The sequence below is a fragment of the Sinohyriopsis cumingii genome, unplaced genomic scaffold (assembly GCF_028554795.1).
Source record: "Sinohyriopsis cumingii isolate HCF-2022 unplaced genomic scaffold, ASM2855479v2 utg002725l, whole genome shotgun sequence".
NCBI lineage: Eukaryota > Metazoa > Mollusca > Bivalvia > Unionida > Unionidae > Sinohyriopsis > Sinohyriopsis cumingii.
Window position 1 is genome coordinate 8600 of NW_028316283.1, and position 14121 is coordinate 22720.

At 33.1% G+C, this 14121-nt stretch overlaps 1 protein-coding gene across 1 annotated transcript in view; it reads left to right on the plus strand.

Annotated features, from left to right (window-relative positions):
* Positions 1-1138: 1138 nt before the first annotated feature.
* LOC149770070 (tRNA (guanine-N(7)-)-methyltransferase non-catalytic subunit wdr4-like) overlaps positions 1139-14121 on the plus strand; it is a gene marked incomplete at its 5' end in the record, with an annotated part of 41958 nt that continues 28975 nt past the window's right edge. Inside the window, 3 exons of the mRNA XM_089949429.1 lie at positions 1139-1240; positions 6873-7029; positions 8207-8319. Coding sequence (XP_089805555.1) covers positions 1139-1240; positions 6873-7029; positions 8207-8319 — 372 coding nt within the window. The remainder of the gene's footprint in view (positions 1241-6872; positions 7030-8206; positions 8320-14121) is intronic.

Below are 14121 nucleotides of genomic sequence, written 5' to 3' on the forward strand. Positions count from 1 at the left end.
ATGTCTTTTCTCAACTCAGTACACAACCTGGCAAGCCTAGTTCTGGGAATAATTTCATGATAAATGCTTGAACACAAATTGTGTAAGTATTTTATTATTTTGTAAAAGATAAAATGAAATATTTGTGTAATTTTTCTTTCCATTCCATACATTTTTATCTGGCGTATGAGTGCATCACTCTTAGTTGTCTTTTTCAACAGTTAATGTTAGGGCTGTCAATCATTCATGTGAAAACTTATGAATAGGATTTGACACCAGTAATTTCTATCTTTATATTCAAATGAGAAACAAAATAAAATAAAAATAAAATATTCTTTATTTCCTCACTGTTCTTTTGCACTGTACTTCCAAGTACAAACTGTAAAAACCAAATGTATAAACAAAGCAAAATAAACTGCCAACAAACTTTTTTTAAATGCCATTCAATTACAGTGTGGTGATTTTGACTATTTCTTCACCATATATTACATCATAATGTCTTGTCAGATTGACTGTCCTCACCTTGTATGACATCACAATGTCTTGTGTCAGATTGACTGTCCTCGCCTTGTATTGATGTCATAATGTCTTATCAGATTGACTGTCCTCATCTTGTATGACATCACAATGTCTTGACATAACAAACATTCTAAATCTTCGTAAAATTACTTACTGATGAAATTGTCTTAACTTATTCAATTTTCGAGAAAAGAAAAATTTCATCTATCTTGGTTTTGCCAGCATTGCACAGTTATATTTCAAGTTATACATGGGCATTACAGTACTCCCTCACTATAATACTGTCCATGGAAGTCATGCATATTCCACCTTATAATGAGACTGCCTTATAATGAATTACATGATGTAATTTTACTACTGTACCAGATAATGATATAGGATGTGTGATCATACATACTATTCATATAAGAGGAGTGGTGTTATAATGAAGGGCATTATAGTGAGGTAGTAAAAGCAGAATTTTTTTTATATGAAGCTGCAATAAAGGTTTAAAAGACAAATAACTTTGGCTCTCCATTGTGGTAGAGGAGGGGAAGGATTATTCATTTTGATAAGGGTTGAAAATAATTTAAGATTAATGACATTTATTGTTTTACATATCAGAAGACAACTGAGCTTTCTGCTGTCTTTTATTATATAGTATTTTTATCTTCTTTCAGCAAAAAGAAACTGAAGTGATTAGAAAAATAAATAGGAGCCTGAACTGTTTTATAAAAAAAATATTGAGTGGAATACAAAAAAGGTACTAAATAAAGCACTTACAAATACATTGGAATAGGAGTAATTGACTTGCCAAAAAAATACTTCTCCTTCCTGCAAACTGAGTAATACTGCTGTATTTTGCATTGTCAATCGTAATCTTGGGCCGACTATAACCAACTTGAGGTTAATAACTGTCAATTAAACTCAATCAAATTGTGGGAGGCAGCATGAGAAAATTAAATTGTCCAGAAAACTGAGAAGTTATGAAAATTAGGTTGCCATAGTGACTTTAGAAATGCCCTGATGACTATCATGTAATGGTGTTTAGTTTAGTACATAACGGCACACAGGATTGTTTAAATACACTGGAGTCATTATGCCTTTATATCTTTATAATTGCACAAATTTACACTCCGCTGAGCAGCCGTAAATCATTTTTTTGTTTTTTTTTGCTGCTTGATGAAATTGTTATCTTTGATTCTGCATTCTAAAGTGGGAGGTATCAGATGAAAATTTTGTCATCAAAATGTCATCTGCATGTGTGAGTAAGGTTTTCTGGGTAAATTTACATCACCATAAAATAACTATAAAATCATCACAGTATCAAGGTTGAAGAACATTTCATATTATATTGGAAATTGATTTTGTTTTAAAATGCATGAAAGATCATTGCAGGATATGGAGACATATAATTCCATTTGCCATTTATTTTTAGTACATCAATTCTGGGATATAAGTATAACCTTGGTAGTTAGACTCATCATGGGACAGGAGATTCGTTAAACAAACAGGAGTTACGAGTCTATATGTTTTTCAATACCTTATATAAATGTATCTATTCACCTCTGAGGCCCTCACCTGATCTATTTGTTGTTGTCCATCTTTGTGTTGTCCATCACACGTTGATTAAGTTTTGTGTTTATCTCAGTTTCTTTGTAAGTCCAAGAACCGTGAACCATGCAACTTTTAATGTAGATATGCTTTGGTGAATACAGATGTCAACCATAAATAGATTACTGTAACATAATTTTCATGTTTCTCTGACATTGATTAAGTTTTGCATTTTGAGTTAAGTTTCTGAAGCATTGTTTACCCCAGATGCATGCTCAATAGTGTGTAGATGTGTTTTGATGAATACATCAGCTACCTGTAGTAGATTACTGTGACCTGTATTTCATGCTTTTAGGGATTTAGGTCAAATTGTGCATTTAAGTAATATCTCTGTTATTTTGGCCACAGATGCATATAGCTTTGTATATTGCTCTGTACAACATCTTTGCCAAAGTTGGTCGCTGTAACCTATTTTTCATGTTCCAGTGATTTGCTTCAGTTTTGCATTGAGGTCAGTTTCTCATGTATTAAAGCTTGTCATAGAGACATACAGCTTAGTATGTTGATGTGTCTTGATGAGTACAACTTCAACCCAACCAAAATTAGGTCACTGACCTTTATTTTGTGCTTCACAGACATTGCTTAAGTTTTGAATATGCCAGTTTCTCTGACATTATATTGGTCAGTCATACAGCTTGGTATGTAGATGTGTCTTGATGAGTACAACTTCAACCCAACCAAAATTAGGTCACTGGCCTTTATTTTGTGCTTCACAGACATTGCTTAAGTTTTGAATTTATGCCAGTTTCTCTGACATTATATTGGTCAGTCATACAGCTTGGTTTGTAGATGTGTCTTGATGAGTACAACTTCAGCCGAACCAAAATTAGGTCACTGGCCTTTATTTTGTGCTTCACAGACATTGCTTAAGTTTTGAATTTATGCTAGTTTCTCTGACATTATATTGGTCAGTCATAACAGCTTGGTATGTAGATGTATATTGGTCAGTACATCAGCATGCTAAACATAGGTTTCTCTGATCTATTTTTCATTCAGTGACTTTGACAAAGTTTTGCATTTAGGTCAAAATCTCTAAGGTTATTGGCTGCAGAGGCATGCAACTTTTCGTGTGGATACATTTGATGAGTAGAATAACATTCTACCAAAATTTCATCACAGTGACCTACATTTTACAATTAAATGACAATAATTTTGCATTTGTGTCAGTAACTTTGTACGTAGCTGTGTCTTATTGAGTACAACTCTTTCTTTCCAAAAGTAGGTCACTATCACCTACATGTCATGATTTAGGTACTTAAGTTTTGCACGAACATCAATCTCTTGGGTATTATTAGTAACAGAGGCATGCAGCTTTGTGCATGAATAACACTTGTTTCACACTACAGTGAACCTTACCATTTGTGCAAGTTTCACATGCATATTTCACTAAAAATTATAGATAGAGGTAAATGGTTAAGTATTTCTGTTTAAGGAATACATTGAACTAAGAATTAGAGTCAAAAGTAAATGGGTACATATTTGTGGTCTAAGGAATTCATTCGACTAAGGGGTCCCTAAGTGGCCGAGTGGTCTAAAGTGCTCTCCGTTATTGATCACTGCCATCTCACCTCTGCGTGGGTTCGAGTCTCGGATTCAGCTAATGTGGGTATGTGAGAAAGCTTGCCAGTAGCTTCTCGTGGGTCGGTGGGTCTTTCTGGGGTTTTCCCGGGTTCTTCCTCCACCATTAATACTGGCCGCCATGTATAGCCTATTGTGTGCTGAAAAATGGCATTAAACCCTACAACAACGACAACATTCGACTAAGAATTGATGTCAGAAGTCAGTGGTTAAGCATTTGTGTTCTGAGGAATACATTTGACTTAGAACTACTTTCAAAAGTAAATGGTCAAGTATTTGTGGTTGCATGTCTGGTTGCATACAGTGTAGTAAGGTTGGCATTATTCATTTTATTGGAAAAGTTGCCATGATAAAAATACAAAGTTTTCCTTGAGGGAAAAAATCTTAATTGTTACATACTCAAGGGATGACTTGTATCATTGACAAAGAACATGTCAGGGATGACTTTTATCATTAGCCAAGTAGATATCACAATCAATCAAATGATTCAAAATCAATAGCACCCAATATTTAAGTGTTCAATTTTTAAAAAAATTCTGTAACAGTTACATGAATTTTTTAAATACATTTTTGATAACTTAAATATATTCAGATGCCCAAATTCTTCAATCTTGCATGAACAGTTATCTGAACAGTTTGAGAATTTCCAGATTGGTGAAGATCAGCATGTATATTGTTTGTAGTTGCACTTGACTTACAAGCAAGTACATTATGGTACAGATTACTAGTACCTCATGACGTTACATGTTATATAGGCATAAATGTGCAATGTCCTACTTCTGTCATTGGAGTCTGAGACAAAACAAGCAGTACATGGGTAATTGCTGTCAGATAGCTTAGTCTGATCAGTGGTCCACTGGAGTCACTGATAAATAATATTTGGTTTACAGTTGTTATAGATCAGCTGAGGTTCGTATTTTGGAGACCTAGCTATATATTTAAGATTCAGAATTTCTAAGACAAACTCTTCTTTGACTACTCAGGCATCATTGATCGACTTCATTTTGATGTGCGACAAATTGGAGTGATGATCCTTAGGTTGCAAAGATGATGTAAGCTTTTGTTTCATCAGGAAGTTTTTGAATAAGTCTTCAGACCATATACAGTGCTGTAAAGTCTGTAATTTTTTGCTAACTTTCATTAGTTCACATGCCAATTATAAGGCCAAGTGATCTTATGGAATGACCTGTGTATTTTATTTTTGCAATTCATTTTGCATTGTCCACTAGCATTTGTTTTTTTTTATAGCTTTATCTGAAAATTCATTGACAAATTTGAACCAAAATAGCAGAGAGCATCCTGCCATGAAGGGCATATACAGATGATATAAGTCTGCTATCAAATATGGTTGCCATTAATAAAAAGAGAAAAGCCTTTAAAAACATTTCTAAAAAACTGCTATAGAATTTGTCCAATTTTGACAGGAACCATCCTGGCATAAAGGCCTTTCAATTTGTACCAATAATGATGATCTGGTGTCAAGTAAAGCCCCTTTTATAAATAGAACAACCTTTAAATGACCTATTCTCATAATTTTCTTTAACCAGATTTGGTTGTAAGCAACATAGCATGAAGGCCTATAAAATTGTATAATCAATGCAGATACACCATCAAGTATGGTGACTAGTAGAAAATAATTTGAAATGACTTTGCAAAATCTATTTTGCAGAACATGATCAAATTTGATATAAAAAAAGATCCTGGAAATTTAGGGCTTGTACATTTGTGCAAATGATATGGATTTGCCATCAAATATGGCCTTTGTTACTAAAGAATGAAGATTCATTCAATGAGTTCTTTAAAAAAATACTTAATATAATTTATCCACATTTGACAGAAAATTTATGGTTTTATGCTAAAATGGATGGCTGATTTGGGGGAAAAAAGAACATTTTGTTATTATTTCATAAAATGATGCATTAAAATATGCACTTTTAGTGTCCACAAATTTAGATTTAATTGAGCAAACAGTTTTTATGATGCAATAACAGAAAGATTGAATGAGCAAGATTTTTTTTTTTAATGTAGTATATCTCCATGTTACTTTGGTAGCTACAGGTGAGGCCATCCCATGGGTGTGTATGACTGAGCATGCTATCATATTGTCCAGCTACTGGATAATTTGTAACCAATGATTGTAAAATAGTTTTTCTGTCAATTAAATTTTGTATTAAGAATCCACCATTGTATTGGTGGATTTATGTGTTGTGTGTGTGTGAGAGAGAGAGAGAGAGAGAGAGAATGTGGTTTTCAGCACTGATACCAGTGAAATAAGTTCTAAGACCAACTAAGGTCTGATGTATAAATTTTTATATATTTTGAAGTGGTGCAAAATGAAAACTATACATCTCACAACTTATATTAAAATACATGTGCAGCATTCTTGGGCGAGGTGTATAAATGTTTTCATATTTCTGTATCAGCATTGAATTTCATGTGGTATTAATACCTCGGTGTACTGTCAATACCTTGGTGTACTATTAATTCCTCAGTGTACTATTAATACCTCGGTGTACTTTTAATACCTTGGTGTACTGTATTCTATTCCTTTTTCCAGAGTGCACCCAAAATAAATGACTCATCATTCCACTTTGTTGCATTTTTTTATCAGGTAGATATCAGCCAGGTGATTGATCTTGGGCTTGTTTGGCTGCATATTGATTATATTTTCAGGTGTACAAAAAAAACAGCTGGAAACAATGCTAACTATAGTTCTCTTAATACCTAAAATGTATGAAAAATTACAGATAATAAAGTATATTTCATACTTTCTAATTTTTGGTATACTGTTTATCTTTACAAATATTATATATATTTGTCTAATTTTTCATGCAAAGTTTTATATTCTTTTTTATTAGACATTGCAAATTAGGCACTGGAAATTGCCAATAGTTATACTCAAGAATTGGGTGACAATTATAAATTATTTGTAAACAGTGAAAAATTACATTTTCATATAAAAGATTTTTCATGTCACTTTTAAACTACTTATAACTTAAAAAGATCTATTTTATCATTTGATTATTGATGCTTTTGATCCATAAAATATCTTCATGTTCATTGGCAGATTGGTGGAAGAGGTGTGCACATCGTATATTCCCCATCTTTTATTCTAAACATTTTACTTTTTTGATTCATTAAAAGATATCACTACCATGCTCATGTATTCTTATCAAGAATTGATTTTTGGGTATGTTTTTCAGGACAGCTCCAAAACGATGCACAGCAGTAATATTTGCACAGCAAGAGATGGAAGTCTTGGCTGCAGACAAAGCAGGCGATGTGTACAGATACTCTGTGACAGATCCCCTTCAGGAGCCCCGGATGGTTCTTGGACATCTTTCCATTCTGCTAGATCTGGTAGGACCTAGCTTTCGCTATTGTATACAGCTCCAGACTCTTCCTTTCGCATGGCAAACATTTCAACTCAGTTAATCAGTATGATTTGAACTCTGTTGTTGTTGTTGTTGTTGTAGGGTTTAACGCCATTTTTCAGCACACGATAGGCTATACATGGCGGCCAGTATTAATGGTGGAGGAAGAACCCAGGAAAACCCCGGAAAGAACCACCGACCCACGAGAAGTGAACTCTGTTAATCAGTATGATTTGAACTCATTTTAATCAGTATGATTTTAACCCAGTTAACTAGTATGATTTGTACTCAGTTAATTAACACATTATTTTGAACTCAGTTAATCAACTGTTCTATACTCTCCCAAAGAAAATAAATTTTTCACCTAATTTTGCCTTGTGAAGGACAGAAATGCCTGCTTTTGGTCTTATTCAGAAATTCGGTGTCGAGCATTTACATCATATTATTGCCTCAAACAATGGTATTTGTAATAAAAACTGTTTATTTGCACAGAATTCCAGTGGTTTAGAGTGGTTGATGCTACAAAGTTATAACTGTTTGTCAAACCAAATGGAACTGTTCTGATTATATACAGCTGGAGTCTCAATTACCTTCAGTATACACTTGCTTATAAGTTGAGTGAAACTGCAAACAACAATGATCCTGGTCTGCCATTGCATAATGCACCTGCAAATCAGGGTCTTTTGTTGTTCTGCTGATTACTCCTAACAAAACTACACAGATGCAGGTCTGTCAGTGTATTATGCGATGGCAGATCTGGTTCTGTGCATTTTGCAGTTGGACATATAAGCAAGTACATATGGTAAGCATATTCATAAGTACCATACAACCACAGATTTTGGATGTATCTTTTGTTTTTCTTGTTTAGCAAACAAAAGAAACAAAAACTAATCAAGTTGAATTCAATATCAGTTGCTTCATTTAGTTAAATGGTTTTTAAATTTGTTCACCTCATCATTAAAATATCCAAAATAATCCAGAATTTTCAAAAAGTCGGTCAAGATAACTAATACACTCCTTCAGCTTTCCAATTATTGTGCATTTAATGATTGTTATTCTTTTACTAAATTACTTAGTTTATCCCTATATTTAAATTGTTTGTAGTTGTTTTTCTTTAAAAGTGAAAAAGTGTTTTTGCTTCTTTTTTTCTTCATCTATCACAGGCACTGACCCCAGATGACAAATTCATCATAACCTGTGACAGGGATGAGAAAGCGAGAATTAGCCATTACCCAAATGCCTATAACATCCATGCTTTTTGTCTTGGGCATACTGAGTAAGGATGCGCACATTATTTTGGCTTATCGATATCTCATTCCTACCAGCTGTCTTGTTTAGAATTTCCTAATCCCTCTCCAGTGTTTATGATTGATTATGTATATTCTCTTATTTTTAGACCAATTCCCCCACTCCATATCTTTCTGATAGTTCTTAATTTTGGGGGGTATTTTTAAACCCCTTTCCCTTTTCTTCAAGAATCTAGTTTCATATATATATATATATATATATATATATATATATATATATATATATATATATATATATATATATATATGTGTGTGTGTGTGTGTGTGTGTGTGTGTGTGTGTGTGTGTGTGTATGTATGTATGTATGTATGTATGTATGTATGTATAATATATCATCTCTTATTTTAAATCCGTTTGCCCCACACCCATCTCTTTTGCTTCTAAACATTTTTTTTAAAAAAATCCTTTCCCAGTTTTTCAAAAAACCATTTACAGTTATATTGGGATCAATAATTGTTCATCCATGCATTTGCTGTTTGTCCATCTTCCCTTTCCAAACTGTTACTTTTGTTTCAGTATATTTATCAATACTTGCAGCATGGTTGCTTCTTGGGATGAAACTATGATAAACCAAAACTGGGTTACAGTGGCTCGCCATCCAGGTTTATTCAAATATTGTTTAAAAATGGTAATTAGGCTCCAATTCCAATATCTTTTGATCTATTTTCCAAAAACTTGTATGTATGTATTGCTTGAGCCAATGGTCTGTACATGTTCCAAACCAGGATCACTATGACCTATATGTACAGTATTGTTTTTCAAAATTCTCATCAAGTCTATTATTCCAATACCTTATAACCTTTTTGTGATCAAAGTAGCAATCATGTGACATACACCAAAACTGGGTCTCTGTAGCCTATTTAACTTAGTCTGTTCATTGTTTTTTGTCAAGTCCATGTTATTAGGAAGTAAGACATAGAATTCAGTTGCATAGTGACATTGATGGTGTCAACAGTTTGTTGAGCTTATTGTTAAAGTTTTTCATTGGCATATATATCCTAAACTCCTTGATAAATTCTAATTATACCTGGCACTATCCATTGTGAATCAAATTCTTGCCTCACCCCTTTTACAAAAACCCTTGATAGATTCTCGTCATACTTGGTATTAATCATTTTGAATCCAAGACAATTTATTCTACAAGATGCTCTCATAGAAAATTTGCATTAAGGATTTGATTCAAATTCTTTCATTTGCTTATATTTCCTAAACCCCATGATGGATTTTCTTCAAAGGTAAGACAATTCATTCTATGGCATGCATACTTGCTTCTTTGACCTTGGACAGAAGGTCAGGGTCATTGAACATTTGTATTAAAGTTTGGGTTATTTTGTTTTAAATTTTACTTATTATTCTGAAACCCTTTGATGGATTTTAATTTATACTTTGGATAAATCATGATTGTGCAGATTTTTTACTTTGAAGTCAAGGTCATATGATTGTACAACACTGCTATAATAGGGCAAGTTATGAATTCACCATTATGCTATAAATAGTATTGATGTCATTTACCTACCACAACTGCATGTACTGCCATATTGCTGACAGACAAGCAGAACAACATTGGAGTGGATGTGATGCTTACATTACACTGTCTTATACTTTCTGGACTATTTTGCTCTACCAATACCAGTGTGTACTAAGAAAAAACAAGTGTAAAATACAAGCCAGATTTTATAGTTCAAAGAAATAAAAGCTTGTTTTTCACTTTTTAAATCCACTTATTAAGGTAGATTAATGATTCATTGGCTTAAAGAGATAATTGCATTATTGCACAGTCTAATACAAACAGTAAATAAAACCCCATTCAAAAGTAACGGCCATTCATTGTTATAATTTGTATCTTGTTTCTCTTTCTAGCTTCAGTAAAATTAGAGTGTCATTTTGTGAAATGCAATGGTATTTTGTTATCTTGTTTTTATTTATTAATATGTAAATTCATGTATTTTATTATTCTCCTATTAGACTCAATATTCTTGGTTTCATTTTTTTTTTTATTTAGTCATTGATTTTATTCTTACAGCTATCCCTGTAATTACCCTTTTTTGTGCCTCTGTCAGTTTCGTTGTACATTCAAGAATGACTGGTGAATTTGACAACTAAATCAAATATATATTGTTATTTATGGAAGTCTCATTAATAATTATTTTGGAGTTTTAAAAAAAAATCAGAAAAATCATAAGGCACATGGCTATAATAATATTGATACAGCTATGGTAAACGATTTGTTGAAGATTATTTGAATTTTTATTAACCAGAAATATGCATGATTAAAAACCTTTCATATATTTTATTGTTGTCATTAACTCAGGCAGTAAAATGATTGTATGTATCAAAATTGGCATAAAAAGATAAATCAGTCAACAAAGTCTAGGTGTTATAAAAGAACACATCATTCCTGAAGGCTGAGAAATATTTATGCATATGATAAATTCTTTACATTCCTTTGGACTTGGCAATAATTAGGTCTTCTAGCCATAAACTTAATTTAGAGATAGGTGGATATGAATATGCCACTGATTAAAATTAATTTTTATAAAGTTTGGTCCATGATGAATAATATTTCTTATTTGTAAAATTGACCAACATATTAGAGAAAAAATATGATTAAAGCTGGTATTCCCATTCAGCTGTAGAAAAATTATGTGGCGTGGTGTCACCTTTAGTCCAGTTTAAATACCATTTATTAGCTTGAAAAGAATCTGACAGTTATACTATAGGAAGTTTTTTGCACTCCAATGTATTGACCTTTCTTATATGTGTTATACCTACCGGCAATAACACAATGTGTCAGACAGAACACAACTTTTTACTCCCAGACCTCCAGACTTGGTAGTGTTTAAATAAACAAAACATGATTTTCATTAATCTTAGTGAAAATAAATTGAGTGATAGACATTTTGACCGCCACTTTACATGTCCAAAGGATGTAGTCTATATAAACAGTACATGATCCTACTTAGAACCCATGTAAAACTATCCATGAACAGTACATGATCCTACTTAGAACCCATGTAAAACTATCCATGGGCAGTTTATACAGCTGATTATCATCAAGGCAAGTGAAAGGTATGGTGGTCAGAGATAAGCAACAACCATTTCACAGATTACTTAATTACCTGAGAATAGCAAGGGTGGTTCCATGTCAGGACCTTTGAACACTGCTATTGGAGAGAGCATTAGGTAGAGTACATTAAGTAAAGCAACTCAATTCACTTGAAGTTAGGTAACTCGTAGAGATGTGAACGAAAAATGCATATGGTGATGATATTGGACAATACAAAGTCTACCAACTATTATTGAATTGTAAATGTATTTACTTCAAAGAGAATGTGTCTTCTTTTCCTTTAGATTTGTATTTCCAGTATGGTAATTTTGTATAGGTTTATATGGAAAGATAATCTATTTGCACTTGAAAAACTTCACCTTTTTGGGTTGTACCCATTGACTCCCCTTCTTGGGACCTCAAAACACACTTTTTGAGTCCTATAAATTCTATAACACTGCCTGGTAATATGGCAAGCATGATTATACGATGGTAGCCTAGTTACTGAAATACAGAATATATATTGACTTTGATTTTGATCTGTATGAAAATCACATTGTAAATGCCCTTTTTAATTTGTATAACAGATTGACATTCTATCAGATTGAATGATAATTTAGCTCATGGAACATTATTTTCTTTTTGTTTGTCCATAGGGGTCAGATAGTTGTCCATATGAGCTAGGTGTCCAATTGGTCTAAGGCACTCACCTTTATAGATCACTGACATCCCAGTTTTGCCTGTGTGGGTTCAAGTCTCGTCTTGGCCAACATGGATATGTGAGAAAGCTTGCCTGTAGTTTTCCGTGGGTTGGTGGTTCTTCCCAGGGTCTTCCAATTATACCGGCTGCCATGTATAGCCTATCATGTACTGTAACATGGCATTAAACCCACAAAATCCAAACCTAATGAAATGTGTGCATTTTAGGTATTAGGTACCGGTAGTTACACATTGTATCTCATCCTTCATGTTCATTGAGCCTTACATGCATGCACAGACCATAGTTTATCTTTTGGCCGATTGGGGCAGCTAAATGATTTGATTCAGTCCTGTGCAACCCTTACTACATATATTCATGCTTCCATCCATCAATCCATCCAGAGCCTTTTATGTATTTGAAGACCATTACATATTGAAGCTTTGGGTCATGAAGTTTAGTGTACCTACAGCAATTATTTCAGGCTTACAAGTATGACAGGACTGATGTGATACAATCCCTTGGTTTGGATGGTGGGAGGAAGTTTTTGATTAATTTTTATTGTAGACTGTTGAAATAAGCAGGGAACATATAGGTGGTTTTCATCCTTGTTACATCAATAAAGTAGAGTTACCATAATAATTAAGTCACTTACTTATTATTACTGTAGGTCTGGATTCAATCCAGAAATAGGGAAGTTTACAAATGCGGTAGATGAGACAAAACACATCATGAACACATGACTACAAAAAAAACCACATTGGCAGTGTCTTAAACTCTCTGGACAAACCATGGCAGCTGAATTTCAGTATGGAGAATCAGCAATAAATGAATGAAAGAAAAGATAGGCAAATTAGAAAATTGAAACAGATATGAATTTCCACATAACTGAGAAATAAATAAGAGGATAATAAAAGGAGATACAATTTTGCAAAACATGAATTATAATTTTACTGAAACCAGGAAACATGTAAAATATACAAATGAATGAAAGTTGTTATTGAATGGGGTTTCTGTTTTTTTACCTTTTTTTTATTAGATTGAACAATTAAACAATTATCTTCTGAAATGACAAATTACTAATCTCCCCAGATTAGAAGACTTAGGGTATAAAACAAGTCTTTATTTGTTTTATCTACTAAATCTGGTTTATTAATATAAATCTGGTTTATATTTTATCTTTCAATGTTATGAGCAGAGCAACAAAGTTCAGAGAGTACAAGTTATTGTTCAGAGAGTACAAGTCTTAGTTCAGAGAGTATGAGTCAAGTTCACACAGTACAAGCCATAGTTCAGAGTACAAGTCATAGTTCACAGAGTACAAGTCATAGTTCACAGAGTATAAGTTATAGTTTGGCATAAGCATCACATTGTGTACACTCCAGTTTTGTTCTGTTTGTCCAAAAGCTGTATGTGAGTGAATGCCAGGTCTTGTGGGTAAATTACATCAAATTCTATTTTTAGCATGAAGGTGAATTTGTAACCTATCCTATTGACACATGCAGTGGTCAGTGGTCATCTTCCTGAATGATCTCCAGGATTTCTTTGGTTGCCTTATCTACAGAGATTGCCTCATGCCTCCTACATGCTGATGGGATTACCTAGTACAAGTTGTATGGCACACATCTGTTACTCTATTCTATCATGAGATGACATAAATGTACTGTATTTCTGGACTTGGTTCTCTATTGCCTTTATTCATGAATACAACTTCTGAAATAAAGAACATAAAAAGGTCAGTGGTGCAGATATGCTAGCTGGATGCACAGCATGCATGGATGAGTTCATTGACATTAAATACTGCAAATTCATTTATTCTTATGGGTATTCATTTTTGTTGTCTAGCTAATGGGTCTTTTTGTCCTGTATTTAAATATACATCGATTTACTTCAAATGTAGTAATTTTTTTGGTTGTCTTATAAATTGGTGGTTCAGAGAAAAAATACCATAAAAAATGTGACCCCATGAATAAAAGTCAGTTTACAGAAAATAAAGTTCATGAAAAGATGTGTTTGTAGCAGTTAACC